We start from the raw sequence: 26055 nt of genomic DNA, 5'->3' as shown, positions 1-26055 counted from the left end.
TTGCCCTTTCATTATGTTCTTAAAGACATGGAGCTCTCTGAGCATGCAGCCCAGGCCGGTATGACCCTGACCTTCAGTATCATCTTACCCTCACCAAGAATGATGCCACAATATGAAGTCAAGATGATCAATTTCAACAATTGGCTTAAGTACTGGTGTCATTCAAAGGGGATCCAATGCCTGTCAGCTTGGGATGATATGCTCGACAAGCCACGATGCTTCGCTAGGGACGGCTTGCACCTGTCACCCCTGGGCTTTCGGATATTGGCAAAGGCTCTTGCTACCCCCATAGGGCCTTTTTCTGGCAAGGCTCAAAAGACAAACCCACCTCCATAGGTATCACAAGGGATAAGAAACTAAGAGTAATGCTCCTCAATGCCAGAAGTCTAAACCTCAAGATGCACGCACTCGAAACTCTCCTTAGCATGGAGAACATTGATATCTGTGCAGTAACAGAAACCTGGTTCAGGGCTCCCGAGAGCACCCCAGCACTACCAGGTTATACCTCATACCATGCTTTTCGGCCCCAAATCTTGGACCGAACCACAAAAGGAGGGGCAGTATTGATATTCATCAAAGATACCCACACCTCCAGGTTGGTGGCAAAGCATGAAGCATCAGAGACTATCCTTGTGCAACTAACAGTGGGTAAAACTGCCTTCCAGTTTATCGCCTGCTACAGACCACCCTCCCAAACCAGGAACCCCACTCGGCCTTCCTGAGAACACTGGAAAATATGAAGGTCTCTCCAAACACCATTATATTGGGCGACTTCAACTACCCAAACATAGAGTGGGAGCATTACTCTAGCTCCAACACCCTAGCCCAAAGGTTCCTAGAATTTATAAACTCAAATGCTTTGGAACAACTTGTTACCACTCCCACAAGAGGGGAAAACATACTGGACCTGATCATCACCAACATGGGGACTCTATGCTCCAGACCAGAAGTGTATCCCTCACTAGTAAGATCAGACCATAAACTAATCTTACTGGATATTCACATCCCGACCCCACCCCCTGCTCAGAAAACCACAGTGAAAAACTTCTCTAAAGCAAATTTCACACTCCTCAAAACCGAGGTGGAATCCTTCAAAGCCCCCGGGCTTGTGGAAAATACGGCCCAGACCGCAGAATCCTTTATAAACACATTCTATGAACACCTTCAGGAATGCATGGATCATGCGATCCCAAATAAAACCAAGACCCAATCCTCCAAAGGCAGATGTCCTGTCTAGTGGACCCCAGCCATAAACAAACTATACAATAGAAGGAGGAAGCTACTAAATGATAGAGCAAAATCCCAAAAGGGAAGGCATCACTGATCAGTATTAGCAAAAAACTATGGGCACTCATAAAATTGTCTAAGGCCAGCTTCGAGAGAAAAATTGCACAGGACACTAAGGATAATCACAAGTCTTTCTTTAGTTATGTTAGGAACCTGGGTGGTAATTCCCAGATATGCTCAGAATTAGTCCAAAATGACAAAAAATACACCGAACCCACAGACATTGCCAACATCCTAGCTGACAGGTTCAGCGCAAACTTCTCCTCCCCACCAAAAGGGCAAATATCTATCCCAGCAGAGTGCTGCCCCCCTGACATCTCAGATGCTCAGGTAAGAGACGCCCTCTCCAAAGCAAAAAACGTAGCATCAATGGGACCAGACGGTGTCCCGGGCTGCGTCCTACATGAACTCCAAGAAGAGCTAAACCCAAACATAAAACTACTGTTCAGTCTCAGCCTTACTTCAGGATATGTGCCCAAAGAGTGGCGTACAGCAACAGTGGTCCCTCTCCATAAAGGTGGTGCCTCAACGGATCCTGGAAACTATCGCCCCATAAGCCTGACTAGCTTGGTCTGCAAAGCTATGGAATGGATCATCATGGACCTCATAAATAAAGATATTGGGGACCTACAGACACTGGATCCTACCCAGTTCGGCTTTAAGGGCAGATCCTGCCTCTTAAACCTGGTCGATTTCTTTGAAACAGTCACCAAGGCCATTGACGAGGGGAAGGTGGTCCACACAGCCTACCTGGACCTCGCAAAAGCCTTCGATACAATACCCCACTCGGGCATTATAGATAATCTCACCAGCTTAAATATAAACCCCTATGCACTAGATGGATTGCAAACTGGCTCAAGGACAGAACCCACATGGTTAGAATTGCTGGAGCCATGTCAGACTCCAAACCAGTTACAAGTGGTGTCCCACAAGGCTCAGTCCTGGGACCTCTCTTGTTCGGTATATATTTCTCGGAGGTACAGGCCAACACGGAAGGACTGTGGCTGACCAAGTTCGCAGATGACTGCAAACTGGGCGCCATAATCGACTCTCCAGCCGACACAAGCATCCTCCAAAAGGGCCTCATAGAAACAGACAACTGGTGCCAGAGCCATGGCCTCAAGCTAAATGCCAAAAAGTATATAGTCATCCCCTTTGGCAAAAACAGTGCCCACAAAGTACCACATAGGTGGTAATCCATTAAGTACAGAAGAAGTAATTAGGGACCTGGGGACCCAAGTTGATAGCAATCTCTCATTTGATAACCACGTGGCCAAAGTGGTTAGAAAAACATTTTATATATATATATATATATATATATACATATATATATGTGTGTGTGTGTATATGTATATATGTGTATATGTGTATATATATATATATATATATATATATATATATATATATATATATATATATATATACATATACATATATATATATATATATATATATATATATATATATATATATATATAATCTGCACACCACATGTGTATATGTGTGTGTGTGAGCTTTGCTACTGTCAGAAGAATGAGAAGCCAAGTCCTCTTCTACTTTATTTCCTTATTAACTTATTTCTACGTATTTGGTCTTTTAGGAAAAAGTATTCTGAAGACTGATGGATACAGCAGCTGAAACCTCTTACATACTCCTTGACATTCCCTGATTACTGGGATAAACCTGCTTCTCTTCTGCTTGGTATTCAATGAAAAATTATTCCTCACAAACATTTTGCTGTTCTCATTTGTTGATCATCAGGATCGTCTCTTTCTACTGGTATGATTGCATCTTTACTACTAAGTCTTTGCTGCTTTGTCATGGTCAGATTTGGAACATCCGAGCAATGTACCCTTTCAATTAACAAATCCTGACATGGAACACCAGCCCTGTTGCTTATTTATACTTTCATAAAATTAAGGCAGTCTGTTCTTTCCAGTTTCTATGGTGCAGCAGAATAGTTCAGGTTTGTCAATGTAGCCTGTTTTCTAACTTTTTTGGAAGCAACTCTTCATCCTCTGATTTTTGCTGATCAGTTAATCTGAATAGTTATTTAAATGTATTTGATTTTCCAGCCTTTTGTTATACTTTATATTTCTTCAGTGTTCCAGTTAAAACACCTCTGAATGCATTTGGTGTATGTTTTACTCTGAATTACTGGCAGTCATCTCTTGTACCAAAGCAGAAACTTAAACTGCTTCTTACTCAACATCTGCAAGCTTCTTCCCAGCTATTTTTTTCTTCTCCTTTCCTGGTTGATTTCGACTTACTTTCTCTAAATTTCTTATTTGTTGGCATCCAAGCAATGTAATTGCTAGCCAGTAAGTGAATTTTATCCAAACTGATAGCCAATACTGGCATTTTCACAGTTTTTAGTTTTTTACACACCAGTCAACCTATTGCTTATTGTGCAGCAGTTGTGATGTCATAGAAACTTGCAGTCCATTGAAATCGTACCACTGCTAAGCTTTATACTGATTTTCTTGTTGTATTGGTTGATGTGTTGGTAGAAATCACAGATGTATAGAAATGTATAAGATATCCATTTTCACATGTTTGGTAGGTACAGGTTTATTAGGGAATGATTTGTCTGGCACTTAATGCGAAGTGTTGAGAATATGAGCTAACAAGCTTCTGCTTGTAGTCCAGGGCTTGATACCCTCAGTTTCTATTTGGCTTCAGTGCAACTCTGAATAAGCCATGTGTTCATGAGTCTCCCCTGTAAAGGGATAATTATGTCTAGTGATCTTAACCAGTAAATAAATAAAGCAACATAAAATAAAATGGTTCCTGACCCATTACCCCCAAAATAGCCTTCAATTTGTACTTAAGTGTTGGGCCATCATGCTGTGCAGATCATTTAAGTAATGGACTTAATACAGGTTTAGTGAAATGCAACCATGCAGATCCAATTTTGCCAACTATAATCTTTTCTGTTGGGCCATCATGCTGTGCAGATCATTTAAGTAATGGACTTAATACAGGTTTAGTGAAATGCAACCATGCAGATCCAATTTTGCCAACTATAATCTTTTCTGTTTGACTGTTATCCCCATATTTTCCTAATGTTTAACATACAAACCTTTGCAGTAAATTCTGCAAAGTCCCTCAGTTGTTTTAACACTTCTTAATGTGCTCAACAGGTATGAGAAGAAAACATCCAGTATGTAATTTATGCAGTTTGTTGATTTCCTCCTTTCTGTCTCTCTCTCTTTCTAGTTATATGTTCTTTGCAAACATTTTGAAATAGGACTAGTTATGACTGTGTACTACTTAATGACTAGTAATGATCACATTATGATATTATACAAGATTAGCCATCCTGCTAGATAAAAAGAATTACTATCTACAATTACAACAATCCTCTACCAGACAACCTAAAAAAATCTGGGCTAGTATTAATAATCTTCTCTACCCAGGCCAATCAATCACACCCAGTCCCCAAGGATCTAACCCAAATAATCCAAAAGAAACTGCCAATGCCTTCAATTCTTTTTTCACAGAAACCATTCAAACTCTAGCTAGCCACCTATCACCTGATATATCTACCTTGCCCACATCTTCCCATAATCCACCACCACAATTTCACCCCCAACCAGTATCCACTTCTTACATCTCCTCCCTTCTCCAAAAGTTAAAACCAACCTCCCCATCTGCAGATAAACTCCCAGCAGAATTCCTGCAAAAAGGTGCTAAAGCCCTAGCCTACCCTATTTCCATTCTGATAAACAGATCTATAAAAGAAGGTGAAGTACCATCAATCTGGAAAATCTCACATATCATCCCATTACATAAAGGTGGAATTTCCAATGACTTCTCCAACTATCGTCCCATAGCTTTACTATCCCCTATAGCTAAAATTTTGGAAAAATGCATTCACAAGCAGATACTCAATCACCTTCTTAAAAATAACCTACTTGCCAACTGCCAACATGGCTTTAGACCTTTTCATAGTACTACCACTGCCCTACTATCATTCACAAACTGTATCAACAACAACCGTAATAACAATAGACTATCATCCGCAGTTTTCATTGACCTATCCAAAGCTTTTGATATGGTCAACCATCAACTTCTTCTCCACACCCTTGAGTCTCTCTCCTTGGATTCTCTATCTTTAAAATGGTTTACATCTTACCTTGGCAATCGTCAGCAGGCCGTACTCTGGCAAAATGAACTATCCAATCACCGCCCAATCTCCCTCGGCGTTCCACAGGGCTCTATTTTAGGCCCACTTTTATTTTCTAAAAATGACCTGCAATCTGAAATCCCATACTCCACCTGCATTCAGTACGCAGATGACTCTACATTAATCTGCTCTGCCTCCTCACCAACCGAACTTCAGTCAATTACTTAAAAAGCCTTTAACACTGTTGAACAATGGTTCTCCTACCGTTGCCTTCTTCTAAATCCCAAAAAAACTAAATTGCTACTTTTCACCCCAACCCAAAAGTCTTCCCCTGTACAAATAAATCTTACTTCTAATAATGGTACCCTTATCTCACCTGACCCTACCACTAAATTGCTAGGTATAACAATTGACAACAACCTAAACTTCGAGACACACATAAACAATACAATAAAATTAATTAATAGGTTCATAGGTTCATAGGTTTATACTAGGCTATCTGCCCGAGGGCATTTACAAGCCTAGCCCATCGTTTTGTGGCTTACGCCACCCCTTTAGTATGGGGAACTATACCCATTATTTTGCTGTGCCTCTGTCGAGCAGTGACACTGAGGTAATCCCTGGGGTATATCTGCGATCTCCCATCCATTGGTCAAGATTTCTCTTGAACAAGGCCAGCGAGGTGCTCTGCCTCACATGTACCGGGATTTTGTTCCACAGCATAGGGAGTCTTTGGGTAATGAATCTATCCCTCCAGCACGTCCTATTAATAGCCGTGTCGAGGTTTAAGTCTCCGCCTTGTGGCTCTGATGGATCTAGATTTTTTGAGGTGAAGCATATTCATCAAATCTGGGTTTGACATGGCCTTGTATGTTAGGCAAAGGTCACCTCTGAGCAAGCGGTAAGCGACTGAATAGAGCTGGAGTTCTTTCAGTCGGGCAGCATAGGACAGATTTTTGAGACCCTTTATCCTTTTGGTGAGGAACTTTTGTGGCCTCTCCAGCTGCTGCAGGTGTCGGGTCAGATACATCCCAAATGGGGCATTGTACTCAATCAATAAGAAACTAGGATCCCTCTATCGCATCAAAAACTATCTTTCTCCAGAAGCTAGGTCTGCCATAGCTCGAACTCACCTTTATCCACTCTGCTCTATGCTGCTCCCATATATACTAATATCTCCAAAAACAACCTCAAGAAACTAGCAACTTCCTACAATAATATTGCTAGATTTGCTACAGGCTCCCCTTTCAGAACCCACCACTGCTTAAATCTTAAACACTTAAACTGGCTTGAACTCCCTAACCAGCTTCAATCTTACCAACTTACTTTAGCCCACAAGACCCTGTATCAACCTAGCAACACTCCTATACTCTCTAGCCTTATCACACCATGTAACAACCTCGAAAATTTATGTTCCTCAAACAAACTACTGATTAACACTACTAAATCAAACAACTCAGCAGGTGACTCCTTGTTCTCAAACTCTGTAGGAAAATTATGGAATAAACTTCCGATCGAAATCACAGCTCAGACTTCTCTCCTACTTTTTAAAAAACATCTAAAATCACATCTCAGTAATCACTGGCTATGCACCTGCACTAACCCTGGCTAATTTCTTCTCCCCCTAACTCATTCCCTCCCTTCCTTCATGTCTTCATATGAAATATGCACAATCTATCCTACGTGCACTAATTATAAGCATTTTATGCATAAATTATCACTGTAACCTATGAACTGGAATACCATAAAAAAAAAAAGGGGGGGGGGATTTTCGTTTTGGCTGTACTATTTTACATTTCCTAAATATTATTTCTTAACACTGTATAACTTCTTTTATGTAATTGTACTATTATGTATCTCTATGTGGAGCTTTTCTCCTCGGGCCTCTACTGAAAATGGACATGTATCCAGCTAGACCAGCCCGGTCAACAAATGTAAAATAAATAAATAAATAAGAAATGAGAAAATAAATTTGTGTTGGATGTTCCTACCTTAAATCTACATTCCGTATATCTGTTGTGCTCACAGCCTGACATTGTACCTGTTCCACCTACAACCTTACTGCGTCTGTATAACCGCATGCATTTCTGCTCAGTGTCACTACCATACGCACCCACACACACACACCCACCACACAAGTATTGTACTACACCATTTTTGCTTCAATACCACATGCTTCCTACAGTGCTACCAAAAAGACATAGGTGGATAAGGAGACAGTGCAGGGAGCAGAATTTAGGACTGTAATATAAAAATAGTAGGATGTGGTACTTTCATTACTGTGTGACTTGAATGCAGGTCTGTATTCAGGTAAGCTGTTGGTGGGCACAGAGGATGTGAATGCATCTGAAGTGAATGTGTGTGTAAGTGTAACTGAAGTAAAACAGCATGTGGAGGCTGTATTAAGTTGTGCACAGAATACCTTATGTGATGCTGTTTTCCTTCAACTGCAGCACAAGCCCATCAGTCCACTTCAGCAAAGTACAGCAGTACCAAAGGTCTGCAAGACCGCATTTGGCATCGACAAAAACTTATGTTAGTTTTCAGTACTGTTTCCATTTCATTTCAGTGGGATGCACTTACTTTATTTTTACTTGTAGCTGTTAGTTTTAAACTAAATTCAGATTCTTATTCTTGAGATTTGATTTAGGTGGAACATTTATATTAATGTTTACACTGGATGTATTTTTTTTTTCAAGTTAGCTGGGTTGCAGCGGAGTTAGTGTAACTGTTTTGATTTATTAGATGCACACAAGCTCTGAGTAAATGTGTTGATGACATGTAGAGGATGAATGCTGTAATTAAATCAAAAGGTGTTTCGACAAAGTATTAGTTTTAATAAGGGTGTGCAGACGTATGCAACCAGCTTATTGTACGTTTTTTATATTTTTCCCCCTAACAGATTTGCTTGTTTCTCATTTGATTTGTACAGGTTATAGGTCACATTAAAGGTGGGAAAAGTTTTGAAATGATTTATTGTCTCATTTTTTTTATATCACAAAAACCTGGCATTTTAACAGGGGTGTGTAAACTTTTTATATCCACTGTATTTGGTGTGTGTGTGTGTGTGTGTGTGTGTGTGTGTGTGTGTGTGTGTGTGTGTGTGTGTGTGTGTATATATATATATATATATATATATATATATATATATATATATATATATAGTTTACTATCACATGTTCGACATGGCATTGTTCGAATGTACAGATGTCCGAACCAAATGTTCGGAAATCCGTACACAGAACAGTGTAAATGTCGAACTGAGCATTTCATTGCAGTCGAAGTTTGAAAATGTCGATTATACTGAAATGCTCCTACCCACCTAACATACTACAACTGGTTTTTGCAGGGGGGCATGCCCCTCTGCACCCCCACTCCCCCACTTATGTATACAAACTCAGAGATCGCACTACAGTAAGGGTAAGAGTACATTTCCCCATTCCCCACTATAGTGCAGTCTGCACTGCAGTGTTGGAGCTGACAACAGCGGCCATTCACTCTTGTCAGCTTTGGCATTCTGGTGATCACCCTAACGGTTCTGCTATCTAGTTTACGCACATAGTTCTTCTAAAAGACTAACGTGATAGTAAACCTACATATATATATATATATATATATATATATATATATATATATATATAGTTTACTATCAAAATGCCGCCGTGCAATTGCACGGCTTTGAAGTATTCGAACACCATATGTTCGAATGTTCTAATACTTCATAGTTCGGCAGGTTATGTCAGCGAACGTTATTATTGTGAATGGACTGTGCATTCGCAATTATAACGTTCACTCATGTAAGAAGATCGCGGTACAGTGCGGTTAGGGAAATACATCCCTTTCCTCACTGTAGTGCAATCTCGGAGTTGGAATGTTAAGTTAGAGGGGGTTGCAAGGGGGCTTGCCCCCCTGCATAAATGTGAGTTGGCTAGTTAGGTAGGGAGTTAAGGGAAGGGTGGGAGTGCTGTTGATTGTCGACAATGTCGCGAGCGACATTTTCGAGAATTAACAGCTGTTTTCGACATTAGGTACATACGGAAATGTGTACGTTCGGCGAAACACTTTGCTAATACGTACACATTTTATTTTAACTTTCGACTTATTGATAGTAAACATATATATATATATATATATATATATATATATATATATATATATATATATATATATATATATATATATATACATTACACATTTGCAAACTTAGTTTGCATTTCCATTACATTCTTTTCTTTTAACCCACTCCCCGCACTGTTTCTTTCAAAGCCTAAAGCCTTGTTTTTTAATTACATCATTTAGTATCCATTGTTACAGGATTACTTTAGTTTAAGGGCAAAATGAGACAAATAACTCTCTCTGGTTTGTTCCTTTAAGTGCCTTAACATTCTATTTCACCTTCAGTCCTACTCCTGCCTTCTCACGTGTCCCATGTCCTTCTGAATGTCTTGTGGATTCCCCTACACCACCTCTTCTGATTTCAGAGATCTAGGGAGTAGTTTCTCCCTACACTTTGCTGCCTGTGCCTGTTGTTTCCATGTCTGGTCTTCCTGTTCGGAATGACCCAGTCACATTTCCCTGCTGTGATTTTGTGCACCAGTAACGTCTTCCTCATCTCTTCTAATCCCAGCTGAGAAGTGCTATACCTACTCCAGCATCATCTCTTCTAATCCCAGCTGAGAAGTGCTATACCTACTCCAGCATCATCTCTTCTAATCCCATCTGAGAAGTGCTACACCTACTCCAGCATCATCTCTTCTAATCCCAGCTGAGAAGTGCTATACCTACTCCAGCATCATCTCTTCTGATCCCAGCTGAGAAGTGCTATATCTACTCCAGCAGCAGTCATATACATTCTACTCTATCACACAGATCTTTCTGGTAACTTCTCTTTGAATTCCATTCAGCGGCCTGATGGGCTTTTTTTTTTTTTTTTTTTTTTTTTTTTTTTTTGTGGCCTTCAGAACTATATTTATTTTTCAAGTTGTGGTTTGACCAAGGCACTGTAGATTGGGGGTATTATCCTTTTTTTGTTCTGATAATGCACCTGCCATATTTTGTTTGCTGCTGCTTCATCTGTCTTTCACTGGCAGTTATGGAGACTTTCTCTGCATATTTTGTGTGCTACTTTAGTTTAGAGGGGGATGTACAGGAGGGAGTGTCTGCCTATGCCAGCTAAAACCCTTTTCTGATTCAAATTGTGGCAGATGTAATTAGTATTTAAAATTTGTCCTCGTTCTTTTGAACCATGTATTCTGTCTACCCTGTAGTACTTGCTCATTACTTTTGGTTCGTACTTTTCAATTTGTTTCTTTTACTGTTAATTTCAATATATGTTCTGATAATTTCTTGTATTACTTCCTCCCATTTCTTTCTTTCCCTTTCTTATTTTAAAACTGTTCAGGTACTGCATGTTGTTTGTCCCAAAATGTCTTTTGTCTTTAAAAATGTTAAGCAAAACATAATGGAATGAGAAGAGGGACTGTGAAATCATAAATCTGAACGACTCTTTCTCCATCTGATTTCATGAACACTCCCCTTTTATCGTAACATTCCAACTAATACCATTTATCAAATATACTTTCTTTTATAAAAGTTAATGTAAAGGATTTCCTTATAAATGCCACATTCTAACGTGTTCATTATTCTCTTCCATTCCTTCATAATGTATTTTCCATATTAAACCCTAATACAGAAACTTCAAATTTTATAATTTTATTCTTCACTCCATCACATATGCTTTTCCATTTACCCTTGTTTAGCTGTAATTCTTATCTTTTTATAAAACCTTTCCATTTCCTCATTATATTCTTGTATTTGTTTTTGTTGTTTGCAAGCAGGACTAAATTATCTGCATATTTTAAATACTAAGCTAACCTTATTCCTTTTTCTTATTTCCCATCTTCCTTCTCCCAATTTTTGTTTGTGTGATTCAATTACTGCATTAATTGCCAAACAGAAAATAATTCCGTTTGAGTCGCTGACTGTTTTCTGCATCCTGGGAGAAGTTCCCCTTGGTTATGAATAAATACCACCCCATGTCTATCATGATAATATGCCGTGCCTTGTGGAACTAATCTCATCAGCCAAATTAATTAAGCAAATAAACACTTCTGAAGATTCCGAAGAAATGCTCCAAGATGATTGTGGTGACTCCCTTCTGGCCCAGACAACATTGGTTCTATTTTGGAATTGTCCAGGGGCAATTATCACAGGCTTTCTTCACAGACTGGGTGTACTCGCACAAGAGCAGAGTTGTTTGATTTACCCTGACCCTAAACATCACCTGACTGCCTGGATGATAGAGTCTTAATATCTTTTAGTCATATTCTTACTGATGGGATGCAAGAAAGCCTGCTATTGGAAAAATCATATACAAGCAGCTGGAAAAGGTTTGCTTTTTGGTGCCAAAAACATAATTGGCACCCTTTCAGGGCAGATGCCTCTCTGTTTATTACAATATTTTGTGCGAGTTACTTTCCTGTGGCCTGTCCTACTTCTCTGTCAAGTTTCATTTGTTCACTATTTCAGCATGTCTGCCCATGGATCCCCCTTTCAAGGCATGCTCCTGCAAACCCCACTTAAAAAAAAAAACATTTTGTCATGAGACCCCCAGGAGCCAGTGGACCTTCCTTGGGATCTTAGTTTTGAGTTAGAGAATCTAACGCGTGCTCCATTTGAACCAGCTCATATGACTGACTTGAGGTTATTACGATGGAAAATAGTTTTATGGGTTGCTCTGAACTCTGCAAGAAAAGTATCTGAGTTGCAAGCTCTTGTGGTTGAGTCAGCTTTATTGTATTTTCCAGAGAGACGAGGTTTCTTTGAAAACTAATCATTGTTTTATGCCTAAAGTGGTATCCAAGTTTTACTTTAAGCCAAACTATCTATCACCCTATGTTCTTCCCTGAACCCAGAAGTCAGGGAGAAATGATACTCGTACCGTGGATGTCCACAGACAACTCCGATACAATCTTGATAGAGCAAAATCTTTCAGAACTTCCAGTTAGTTTGTTCATTTCTTGTGAAGGTAAGAAGGGACTGTTCTTCAAGGTCTTCTGGGCCTTTCTGCTTCCACCTCCCAGTTATAAACTATGCTAATCTAGTCATGTAGTTTAGGTAACTGCATCTGTGATCAGTATGATGAACATAGTATAGTTGTGTAAGTAAACTTACTGCAATAGTAGATCCAATGGTGATTATTGCTATAGTAGCTGCTTTCTCCCTGCATTTCCCTTGTGTTTTTTATGCAAGGGTATTGATGTGTGTATATTTTTGTTCCTAACAATGCTGTTTCAAGGCAAGGCTCTCAGCGGGCATGGAAGCTCTGAAGAGTTTGGCACCCAAATCTGTAGCTCGGCTCTATGTTCAATGGCTTGGGTGTGTGGAAGATGCCCTGAAGCTTTGGACGCTGGCTGTTGTATCCTGTACAGGATATAACTCTTGTAGCTTAGGTTTCTGCAGCTATTGAACATCATCTGTTATGGTAAGTTAACTTGCATAACTGTACTTTCCATGTGTTATGCTAACCAGACTCCATATTCCACTTATCCTTTTTTTTTCTGTTATTTGAAGTACAGTTTCTTGTTTATTTTAGTGGAATGCAGTCAGTAACTGTGTGTTTAAGTTTTCTGTTGATTTTAAGGTTTTGTGCTTCTTCCTTACATTCTTATGAATGGGATGACTTGAGTGCGTGTTTAATTGTAGATGTGATATTTTAATTGTATTTTTCCCCCTCAGAAGTTACAGGTTGTAATAGTTTTTAGTAGTATATTATTGGTATAAATATTAACATATCTTTGTAAAACCAAGTCTTCACAACAACTACTGGCAACCCACTATACAGTATACTATACTCCTTACATAACAAAGTACTGTTTCAAAACCCATGCTTTTCTACTGTAGAATAATGTAAATTCCTGCAAATTGCATTTTAAATATGTTTTCTTGCATTTGTATAGCATAATGTTGTGTCTTTCGGCTTTTCCCGGTTAGGGGTCGCCACAGCAGAACTCTGGTCCGCTAATGATTGGCAGTAGATTTTTACGTGCCGAGTTGCCGGCCCTGACGCACAACCTTCAACGAAGGTACGCCCATTCATGCATGTCTCCACACAAGAGACGCTCTAGCTGAGAATCGAACAGGACAGCGTTTTACTGTGAGGTGACAAATCCTGTAAATTATATTTTTACATATGCTTACTTCTGTGTCTTTAAGATGTAATTACATTTTAATCTTTGTTATCCCTAAAATGCTTTGTGGAGCTTTTCTCCCTGGGCCTTCACCGAAAATGGGTCTCGCACCCAGTGGACATTCCCGGTCAACAAATGTTGATAAATAATAAAATAATAAATGATCACTGATTTGCATTTACTGCAATGCAGCTACTTAATATATACAGGCTTTGGTCCTTGAGAGTAGAATTTACATTTACTACAGAAGTAAAATCGGTTGTAGTTTTTCTAAAGTGTTTGTGCAGGATATTGTTGTTGTTTTCCTATTTCTGTGCCTTAGTAACTTTCTTTTCAAGAGAAAGACATGCACAAGCAAGGAAACTGACATACAATGCATTGCAAGATTTGTTATTCTGAAGTGATTTTGAAAAGTGGATAACATCCGTACCACCAGGCTGGACAAGTACAACAAAAACTGTTTCTATCACTTAACTTTAGAATTATTGCACATTTTTAATGAGTAGGCATTGAAATAGAAAATATTTTTAAGAATTTAAGATGACATTAAATTTAATGCATGCTTCATCTCTTGAAGTAGCAGCGTACTGTAACGTTATGCCTTTGTTTCAGACCAGCTTGAGCGGGTTTTTCTTCGACTAGGCCATGCTGAAACTGATGAACAGCTGCAGAATGTTATATCAAAGTTCCTCCCACCTGTTCTCTTGAAATTGTCCAGCACGCAGGAAGGAGTAAGAAAAAAGGTAATCCCGTTTATAGATTAGCAGTGTGTGTTTTCTGTTTTGTCATTGACCTTCACTTTTTTTGCATCCTATTATACGTTTTTCCTTTTCAGATGCCCACTCAGCTGATCATTAAGTTTCCCCCAACTGGACTTGAGCCTATTCAGTCTCTAGTGTTGAGGAGTCCTGAAATCCATTAGAGAGAGTGAGCGACATGTGAATATACCATCATACAGACAGGAATCTGGGTTGTTTGCACAATCGTTGGCATTGTGGCAATGAAGGCATTTTTTATTTGCCTAACCCCCCTCCCCCCGGGTGGTGGGATAAGAACTGTTCATGCTGTGGAAGCTTTCAGTAACTTCAGATGTTGATACCTGTTGCTGTACATCCACTATGAAGGCTGACACCATCACCAGTGGCTTGATAAGCCAAATGTCTGCCCCCCCCATGCCATACACACATGCAACACAGCACCTCCTTCAAGGGCACTAATGCAGTATATGATTTAAATGAGTAATGACATTGCCTTTATGAATTAGAGGGTCATATCTTTGTTTTCCATTTTATTCACATTATTAGCATTTTGGTTGAGCCTTTGGTTAGAGCCTCATTGACATAACGGAAGTGAAGCTAATAATTTTATTCCAGAAGATTCTTGAAATTGTGAGAATCTGTGGTTTACGATCAAAATGTTGAAAATCAAAAAAAGTCTACTTACTTGATCAAACTGACAATCCGTATTTGGCAATCTTGCTTCAAGGGAATGTAGAAAATCATCACCATGATATCTGCATTTGACAAATTCAGAATGTCAGGAGATGTCATTAGACCCTCAGGCATTTGTGCTGAAGCTGCCAAATGAATTGTACGTCTACAACAAAAGTGTTTACAGTTTTGCAGGGGGGCAAGTGCCCCTGCACCCCCTATGTGGAGGCTTCGCCCCCCACACACCCTGTAAAAATATATATTCCAGCTATGAGATTGCACTACAACGAGAAAAGGTAAATTTCGCAATCAGCACTGTAGTGAGATCTGTTATCAGAATGATGAATGCACATTAGCGAATGTGCACTACCATTCACTAATTTGCATTTGAGCATTTTTAGAACGACATTACAGAAACTGGAAAAGACACATTTGTCCATTCCAGTTTCGTGTTTAGTGCCATTCCACATTTTGATAATGAACCGAGAACCTATTCAGTTTTTACTTTATTTGGTTTAGGACTCTTCTTAGTAGCCATAAAACAGTTTTACGTTGATGCTGTTTAAATTCCACAGCAAGCTTGTTGCTTGACACTTTGGAAAAAATTATACAGCTGCCAGGTTCTTTCCCCAATCCTTGTGTTGCGCTTCACATATAAAAGCGAATATGTTGCGCTAATAAAGAGGAATAAGTATTACTACTGCCATCCTCAAAAAGTATATCTTTTCAATGTCCATTGAAGCCATGGCAACTGATAAACATCAGACCCAGTCGTTGGTGCTGAGCTTGTGGTTAGTGGCATGGATATGGAATCGGGCACTGATTTTTAAAGACAGAAAATGTTAATCAGCAAAACAAAAATTAAAAATAATAATCCAGTCAATACACTCTAGAGCTCAATGATTAAGCTGAGGTAAGAAAGGGACATTGTTTTGCTTTTACTGTGCAGTAAACTAGCATTCCCAAAGATCATGGCAAAAAAAATAAATTCATTGCAGTTGAAAAAAATATAAAAAAATGATAGATGCCAATTTAAGGCCATTAAGTGAACAAAGTAAAATAAAACAAATGTATAGTGAAAGAAATAATGGATGAGGTGAAATATCAAAAGACAAGAAATAAGTGGTAGATGTATTTGTAGCCCTAAAGGGAGAAGTATAGGATCAAGAATAGGAAGTGAGAAATGAAATTATTTTTATGAGCTATGATATAAAATCAGAATTGCCTAGACTTAGTAAGGCCTTGCTAAGTCTAATTATGGTGGCTGCCAAAATAAAACAATTACTAGGAAATGGAAATCCAAGTCTAAACCAACTTTACTAAAAGTAGTGAGTAGAGATAAACTGGAACAGCGATCTTTAGAAAAGGGTAGGAGCAAATTACGTAGGAAAAAATGGGGATTATGGGAACAATATATGCAGAGGAGGAATGAAGTTTAAAAGATGGCAGAATCGGAATGAACTATGTAACGATTGACTGACTGTGACTGGATAGATTGTAAATGATTGTAAAATTATGTCAACATGGTTTGTGATGTATACGTTTACCAGTTATACCAGTGTGGTTTGTTTTCATTTATATAAATGTAGGATTGTGCATGTCCTATGTGATAATTTAGTAAAGATGTTCCTGTTTATTTTTTTAAACAAGAAAGTGAGATTTAGCATGATCCATATTAAAGTGATTTGCTGTTGATACATGTCTTCATTTGCACCATTATGTGTAGTATTTAAGGTACTCAACAGCATTTTCACACAAATGTTGAATTTTTTGTCCTTTGCTTCATTAAAAAAAATGTTACAATTTGTACTTTCACTTTGGTCATGCCACTGAGTATAAGCAATAAAATTCTACCTCAGTGGCACGAGGTGTGTCCATTAAAGTCTGTGAGTGCACTTCACGCTATTTCTCCCAGCAATATATAAATGTATTTGGGCCGGGTTATTTCTGATCGGATTACCTTATGTAATTTTAGTGAAAGTGTTGTGTGGACCATGTATAAAACTAGTTTTCATAACCTTTATCTGTGATTATGGCTGCCTGCATTGATGAAATTAAAATCATTATTATTATTTTTTATCATTTTAGGTCATGGAGCTGCTGGTACACCTGAATAAACGTATTAAAAGCCGTCCTAAAATACAGCTGCCTGTGGAAACCTTGCTTGTGCAGTACCAGGATCCTGCAGCAGTGTCTTTTGTCACAGTAAGTTATCCTTCTGATTGTGAATATCGTTTGACTGCTCGGGGTATGAGAGGCTGCAATTTTTTTCAAGTGCCATCTACACATGTAGAACAGACTATCTTTGATGCTATATCATTTAGAGATGTATTTTATATGAATAAATGTTAGGAAACAAGATGCTAAGGTTCAGAGCCTTTTTACTCTGTAAACCAAACAAAGCACATCAATTAAACACAGAGGTAAACAAAATGGAAACACAGCACATTGCCATTTCAATATAATGCAAGACAGTTGCATGTTAATGTCGCTACAGTAGTACTTTCCCACCTGTAAAGATACAAATAAGTGCAAGTGTTTGTCTTCACTTTGTTTTCTTGCATTTTGCTTTTCCTTGCTTGTGATTATCTATTTATTTATTTTTATTATTTTATCTTACACTTGTTAACTGGATAGTGTCCGACTGGGCAATAGCCCATTTTAAGCGGAGACCTGGGGAGAAAAGCTCCATAACAATAGTACAGAAAAGATTACAAAAATTTTACAAAGATTTACAAAGAATATAAAAAAGTAACAGTTGCCTACAATCACAATTTACCAAAAGAGAATGTAAACAGAAAATATTACATTTCCAAAGCCTTACTACAGACATTAATATGAAATTCATTAGATACATAAACTAAAATAGACCATTGTAGTTTTTTTTTATTTGGTAGAAGTAAGATAAAGAGATGATAGAAAATAAATATTTGATTGATGGCATGAGAAACTAGGCAGGAGTATTACAGGAGCTTAGCTATTGTTGAGTAAGGTATTCCTGTATGGGTTGTTTGAAGCTATGACTATCTATGTTTTTAGAATATTCTGGGGTAATAAGTTTCACTGTTTGGCTACTTTATAGGAGAAGAGAGAGTAACCAGAGTAATTATGGGACTTTGTTACCTTGAGTATAAGTTTATCAGATGATCTGAGGGTCCTGGGGTTGGTATTTCGTTGCACTAGATTGGAGAGTGCAGGGCAGGTTTCAGGTTTGTGGATAATGGAGTGGGCAGTGGTGAGCTGATTGAGCGATAACAGATTGGGAAATTCAAGCCAGTGTAGATTTTGAAGAGCAAGGCAATGATAGGTCCTGTTGGGTATATTAGCAGCAAATGTTGCTATTTTGTTACAGCAGGAATCAAGTAGATATAAATCAGACATGCACGGGTTAGTGAAAATTTGAGGAGAGGAGAGTAGCTAGGAGGTGTGATCTGGCTGTGGCTAGTCTGATGTTTTGAGTGAAATAAGGTTTGGCCCTATATAGTGCACCATGTTGGATGTGAACTTTTTAAAATTGTGAGTGATATGTCTTTATCGAATGTAAGGTTGTTGTCTGTTGTGACACCAAGTAGTTTTGTTTGGTAAACTGGTTCTATTGTAGTGCCATTAGCGGAGTAGATGGAGAGAGGAAGTGGGTTTGCAATGGATTTCCTGTTGGAGAAGATCATTAACTTTTTGTTTTGTTTGGGTTTAGGATCAGTTGAAGTTCATTTAGGTAATTTTCAGTATCTCTAAATGATTTTTGCAGTTTATCCTGAGGTTCTTGGGGTGTGGGAGCAGAGCAAATAAGAGTAGCGTTGTCTGCATATTGAATGATAGAAGCAGATTTAGTGGCAGTGTATAGACTATTTGTGAATATAATAAAAAGGAGAGGCCCAGGGATGGAATCCTGAGGAACCCCAAAAGAGACTGGGAGGAGTGTGGAGAGTTTATTATCCCTTTCAGTTGCCTGTTGTCGATTTATTAAGGTAGCTAAGAACCAGTTGAGAGCTGTAGAGTTGAGGTTGAAGGAGGCTACAGTGTTGAGTAGTAGTTGCTGGGACACTGTATCAAAAGCTTTGGACATGTCAAGGAATATAGTACAGACTAGTTGTCCATTGTATTTGAGGAGGTTGATGTAGTTAGCGAAACTTATGAGGGCTGTGGAGGTACTATGTTTTGGATGGAAGCTGTGCTGTAAACTAGATATAAGAGGGTATTTGTAGTGAGGTAGTCTAGGAGCTGCTTATGATACATTTCTCTAAGATTTTTGCTAGGGTGAAGAGAATGGCAATGAGCCAATAAAGAGAGAGATCTTTAGATGGGCCTCCCTTGTGGAGGGGGATGATATGGGATATTTTCCAGAGTATGGGGATGTATTGTTCTGTGATGGATCGATTGATTGGGATAGATACGGGATAGGTGATGGAGCTTAAGAAGTCACTAGGGAGTTGGTTAGCTGCTAGACAGGTAGGTTTTAGTTTTTATAGAAGTTTTTGATATAAGAGGTTTGTATCGATTTAAAAGAGAAGTCGTTGGGTTTAGAGTAGGTGTAAGCACTGTAAGTGGTTGTTAGATTTGTTGTTTAAAAGCGAGGTGATAGTTTTGATGAAGTGAGACTTAAATTAGGATGCTACGCATTTGGTGAAATTTGTTGTAGATGGTGCAGGGGTAGAGGTTTTGCCAGGGTTAAGCAGTAAGTTAATATTTTGCCAAAGGTTTTGTGGGCTATTTATGTGTTTTTGCTGATAGGCTAAAAAATTAGATTTTTTGTCAGATAGTAATTGCTTCTTAGTTGTTTGTAAGAGGTGAAGTTTTTTGAGGTTTTGGAGGTTTGATGAGCAGTCCAGGCTCTATCCCTTTTGTTTAATGACAGATTTAGCGTATTTGGTTATCCAAGGTAGGTGTTTGGCTTTGGAGCATATTTTTCTTGTTTGAGCGAGGTTATTAAGGATGTTGAGGAAGGTATCATTAAAATATTGTATAGCTTGGAGTAGGTGGAGAGATTTTAGAGGTGATCAGTTGCAGTTTTGAAGTAGGGGATTTAAAATGGTTGTGGTAGCATGGTGGGCAAGGTTGGGCTTATTGGTTAGTATCCAGTCAAGAATAGATTCTTTCTTAGTGTGTGTATTGATTCTGGTGGGGGAGTTTATAGTTTGGGTGAAATTGAATAGACTGATAAAATTGGAGGGGTTGTCATATGAGCAGGATAAGCCAGTCCAAGTTGAAATCGCCTAGCACTGTAGTTTCTTGGTTGAAAGTAGTGGATGTCCAGGATAGGTGACTTTCAATGGTAGGTAGATTATTTCCTGGTGGTAGGTAGGAGATAATAATTATGATGGTTTTATGTGGATTTACTTCAAATCAGCTGGTTAGAATTTCTGCTTCAGATAGAGCTGGGTAGTACAGATTGATTTTTCTACATGATGGCAATGCCTCCACCATGCATGTTCAGCCTGTCTTGTCTAATAACATTATAATCATTAGTAAGTATTTCCTCATCTTTAATGTGGGGTATTAGCCATGTCTTGGTAATAATTACTAGATCAGGAGTTTAGGTAGCTACTAGCTAGGGCTGCATGAAATTCACTTTTTTTGTGATATTTCTGAGGTTAAAATTAGTTTGAGTAAGTCTGATTTGGAATTTTTTAGGGGAGGAAGGTGGAAAGTGGTATTAGCAAGTTTTGTAAGTTTTGTCGGTGTTATTGGGTGAGGTTGGGAATAGCTGTGTGGGTCCTGAGTTAGGATGTATGTTAGTTTGAAGCTTGGTTTCTGAGTGTAGAAGAAGAGAGTTTGAGCTTGGATATTAATCAATGAAAGAAATCTGGATAGGAAGGAGGGTTAGGGGTATGGACATATGTTAGAGTTAGTGTAGAGGTTAGAGCAAATGTGAAAATGGATATTTGGTTTTGTATGGTGTGTAATAGTGGGAGTGTAGGAGAGGGTTAGTATGTTATGTTTGACTTGATGAAGGTAGTGGAGTGGGAGGCTAGGTTAGAGGGTAATGAGTAGGAGAGATTTGCTCAGAGGAGTGGTGATAACTGACATTGTGAATAGTAGAGAATAGGAGAAAAATATGGGTGGGTTGGTGTGTTAAGTTTAGTAGAAAGAGAAGTGTACTGATAAAGTGATGTGGTGGGGAGAGATTGTTTTGTGAGGGATGAAGTAATGGTTAGTGAGTTAGGAGAGAGAAAGTGAAAGAAATGATTGTGGGGGTGTTGGATGAGGTTTGCTGCAAGTTATAGGATAATAAGTTAGGTGGTGTGTTCTAGCTAACAAATATGAAGGGAGATGTGCAGTTCCTTGATTTCTTTAAAGGTGATGAATAAAACCTAACTGCTACAGTAAAAAGATTCTTGTGGTGAGTGTCATTAGCTTATTCAAAATACTTAATTCTGAGTAGAAGATGTCCTAGACCAAGTACTAAATTGTAGATGCAGCAATGATACTTTAAATCTTAGAACTCGCATCATTTTTATATATTTTAGTATGCCTATAGCAGCATGCAAATTAAGAAAACACCAAAAGATGGTGTAGGAACCTGCTAAAATTGTAGCCTGCTAATTTAACTGTGCTGATTCCATGTTATTCATCTGCAGTACAGTTACAAATATGTGCCTTTTTGTTTTAATCTGTATTTTTTCAACTTGTAACCTTGAGAGAATGCTCTTCCCATTATGAAGATGTATGATATTATAATACTGTTGAGCTGACCAGCATAAAAATAGCCCCCGTCCCCAAAAAAATGGGCTTTCATGTATTTCTAACTTGAAATATCAGATTTGGTGAAATGCCAATGCAGAGGTGCATTTGGCACTGAGCTGACACTTTCTCCATGATCCTGTTATTCTTTTGCAGTTGCTGCTTGTTGGGTAACTCATTCTAGTATGTGGAAGCCTGATCCTGCCACAGCCAGTTTGTGGGTAATTCTCCTGTATCTCAGACACCTTTTTATTTCTTACTTTATGCTTCCATCGTTGCTGTGCACATTTCCATCATCTTGGTGCATCACAGCTAATGGTTGTTAAACTGTGGCCCAGCACCAGCTTGTCATGCAGTTACTTAGAGTTTTGTCCACATTTGAATAGTCTGCTTCTTGGGACTTTATATGAATGATGATCTCATCTTTCCTTCCAGTTGAACCTTCTGGTTATGTAGACTGAAATTTTGTCTCTTGGAAGACTGTCTTTGTGGCCATCACATCTGCTGCTGATCCTTGAATTACAGACACTTGTTTTAAGAAACTGTGATCCTTCACAAAGATTTTTTTTCTCCTGTCAGTTTCACCCCCCTCCCCTTGCATGCCTGATGTCAAGTATCCCCTACTGAGCTTGAGCATATTCATTCTGTGGTGGTGGATTTTATGGGTGTCTTGTAAGTGTTAGCATGAGATGATACGATTGATATCCCATCTTTTGTAGCCAAGGATGGCATGCCCCTCTCATTCCATGGCTGCTGCATACTGAGTAAAACTGTTACTGCTCCCATAGTGCCTTTTTGGGGCAGAGACTGACTAAAAGGAATCTCATTGTAGTAGATATCATTGTAGCAATTTCCAACTCTAAATTGGACCCTGTCGAGATGACTCTTCTCAACACCAAAATATTTAATGATAGATTGCTCCAACTTACCCTGGGCAAGACAAACATATACCAGCTTATAGTCTACAACAAGTCTGGCCTCCATGTCCCCTGATGACCATGTAAAATTCATGAATGTACTTGAGGAACTACCAGTTAACAAAAATACCATTTATAATAATGGGAGATTTCAACTACCCTCAAACTGGAGCACCTGTACCTCTGAAGTTTAGCATGGCTAGAAATTCTTAGACTTAATAAGAATTCTCTGGTTTCAGTAGTTAAACAAGCCAAATGGCAGACATTTTCTTGACCTGGTACTAACTAATATAGCCATTATATGTGCCACCTTTCTGTTTTCTCCATCCTCAATTTAGTCTGACTGTAAACTTAACATTTTCCTTTAAATTTTCGAAACCCCTGCAGTGAGCAATTCTGAATTCAACAATTTCAAGTGGATAAACTTCCTTTCCGAGGTAGTCTTTTTCTCTCAACTATCTTGTTTGATCAAGCTCTTGCATGTGCAGTTGACCATGCCAACACCCATTTCCATTTTTTTCTGATTAATGACATTTAGCCATACTTTAAAATTCAGCAGTTGGTTATTGCTTTAGTAAACCCCACCACATGTTTTAGCAGACTTTACCTAATAATTGCATTTAAAAATATCTTCATAATAGCCTTCTGAATGGAGCACCTGCTGAAGGCATCCATCTTTTCGAAGCATGTTTAGATTCACCTGGGATGAGCATTTTGAAGATGTAAATGTGAGTGTGAGGGAATGTGTTCATAGGTTGGTACTAGGCTATCGGCTCTAGGGGCCTGCACAAGCCTAGCCATAACAATTCCCTGGATATTTCTTCCCGCAGTATTCATAGTATTCATATTATTATTATTAATATTAGTGTATATATGTATATATGTATATATATATATATATATATATATATATATATATATATATAAAATCATGGTATTCATATTATTCATAATATTCATAGTAGTGTTTTTGAGGAGACTGAAATATTTTTCTGTTGGACTGGCATAATGGCTCCACCACTTTTATCCAGATGGCCCATTCATTCCAGTGAGGGCAAATACCAGGCATCCCTGGATAGGCAAGAGTCCAAAGACCAATTCATTGCTGCCCTGGGTACCTCACCAGCCCATTTGTTTCCCCCCTTTTGGGCTAGATTAATTTGGTAGGGCATAGGCTAGCTTCTAGGTCAGGTGGGGTGAACTTACATTACCCTAGCAGCACCCTTACCCCACAGAGCAGCTCTGTTAGCTCAACAACTCCTGCCAGCCACAGGATGTATACCTCTGCATGCTGTTTAGGTGGTATGCATTTGTACATTGGCAGCATGTACTCACAGGGTCATGCGCCGTGGGTGAAGCACCTAATGCTCATGCTAGGTGTTATCCAAGTGGCAATCTAGAGTTGCCTCCCTCTGCCCAGAGTGGGTGACAGCTGCTTACGTCCATCCTTCTCAGCTCCTGCAGGTACCCAAGACACTGGTGGAACTTTGGTCACATACATTATAGTCTGGGCTTTATTCCCCTGTGTCATTGAGCTGGCTGAGAGTAGAATAGTTTTAAAGGAGCACCAGACTGTGCATAGTCAGACAATGAACCTTGGTGTCAGTATTGCCGAGGTAAAGGAGGAATCTTTCTTAATGCCAGTCACATGTTCCAGTACCCATTCCTGAATATATGACATCAATAGAGATTATTTTCAAAGATTAGTCATAGTGGTAGGTTCTGAGTATAGATTAACCTTAGGGCAAAAACACCAAAGATTCACTTATTGCACAGTTTCTCACATTTATAAATTCAGTCTCTATGCTATTTCTTTTGATGCAGAAAATGCTTTTGTATCATCTTCATTGGCATTTTTGATCATATTGGGAATTTTGCCTCTTGCTAGTGGTCTGTTATCCTGCCTGCTGTGCGGACGTCAGAGTCAGTTTATTAATCTTGTCCTATGATGGCCAAAGCAGGGATGTCCCTGTTTTGTTTACCACTGGCAATGGAGTTGTTTATTAACATGTTAAATTGCACAGAGATCATTGAGGGAGGGGTCAGCATAGATGACAGGGAGTATGTGTTCACTTCATGCAGGTGATATTGTTTTGTACCTTACCATCACTGCTGCTAACCTGAAACTCCCTTAGAACTTTTAATGTCTATTGATAAGGATGTCATATCATTATTATAAAATCTCAGTATGTGCGTTTTAGGCAAGGGGATGTTTACTCTTTTTACTGAGAAGATTCTATTTACTAGTGTCCATCAGTTGGGTAGACCTAGGGAAAAAAGCTCTACATATTATTAAGAGAAAAAGTAATATATTGAGAAGAAAGTGTCGCTGCATGGTAAAATATAGCATAATACATATATATCGGGTGTACAGTAAAGACAAAATAATGGCATTATGTTTTTGACATATTATGCTTTCATGCAAGCTTTGGTGTCTGACTTCAGTAATTACTTGTTTTGTTTTTCATGCTTTACTTAATTAGGCCCTGTCATTGGTTTATGTATTCAGTTATGGTCTTGGTAGTTGAGAAACTGAATATGTTAACTGTGGAATATTCTACTGGTTTCTTTGGAGTCAGAGCATGAAAGCATTAAACTGCATTCAGTGCAAACTCATTTTATTCATATAATCTTTCTCTGCATTTGTGGCAGCTTATAGAAGACTTGTGGCATATGTCAGACTATAGGATCAAAGTGAGCTTGCATTACCTGACAGTTTTATTAGTGGGTACATTGACATGCCAGGGCAATGTTTTAGGCCTTGAGCCTAACAATTTGTTCATGTTTAAAGAAGTTTAGTATTGATTTGTTAAATACCCCAGAACACAGTATAGGTCCATAGGCTAGTACTAGGTAATTTGCCCTTGTGGGCCTTTTTAAGCCTAGTCATATTTCAAAGGTGAGACTCAAATCCTGTACCTTGTGTCTTTCAGGTAAGCACATTAACCAGTATGCTAACCCCCAAAAGCCATTCTCCTGGTTACCCAGTCTTTAATTTGTTTATTCTTCTTCAGGTGTGTCATTTCTGGAAGTCTTCTCCCTACTAGGTTTTCTTCCTTTCTTAATATCACTGTCAGGAGGTTATTAAGTATTTAGTTAAGAGGTGCCATGGTGGTTTTGCCTGTTAAGTTTAAGATCAACAAGGAAATGTCTGTTTATCCATTTGATTTCATCGTTTAAGCATCAATAGGCTAGTGAGTTTGTTTATTTGTGTGTAGGGTAGAAGATGTGTGAGATGATGTCATATCACTGAGCCAAATTCTTGCTTAATAGTTGGGTTGAGCTCTTTTACTGGGAGCATTATTATGTATGATTTTGGGGGTGATGCCATCTTCATGTCAGATCTAATCCATTCTGAGGCAGTTAGAGTACCTTATCTCTAATGTTTGTATCAGCTGGAGTTAACACAGACTAAGATGACA

General features: G+C 38.7%; 1 protein-coding gene across 1 annotated transcript in view; it reads left to right on the top strand.

Annotated features, from left to right (window-relative positions):
- Positions 1 to 26055, top strand: part of ECPAS (Ecm29 proteasome adaptor and scaffold) — a 2158898-nt gene that overhangs the window by 94010 nt on the left and 2038833 nt on the right. Inside the window, exons 2-3 of the mRNA XM_044061033.1 lie at positions 14218 to 14348; positions 17124 to 17240. Coding sequence (XP_043916968.1) covers positions 14218 to 14348; positions 17124 to 17240 — 248 coding nt within the window. The remainder of the gene's footprint in view (positions 1 to 14217; positions 14349 to 17123; positions 17241 to 26055) is intronic.

Source organism: Protopterus annectens, chromosome 2.part0, assembly GCF_019279795.1.
Source record: "Protopterus annectens isolate FY-2018-M chromosome 2.part0, PAN1.0, whole genome shotgun sequence".
Classification (NCBI taxonomy): domain Eukaryota; kingdom Metazoa; phylum Chordata; order Ceratodontiformes; family Protopteridae; genus Protopterus; species Protopterus annectens.
This window is presented reverse-complemented; position numbering and strand designations above follow the sequence as displayed.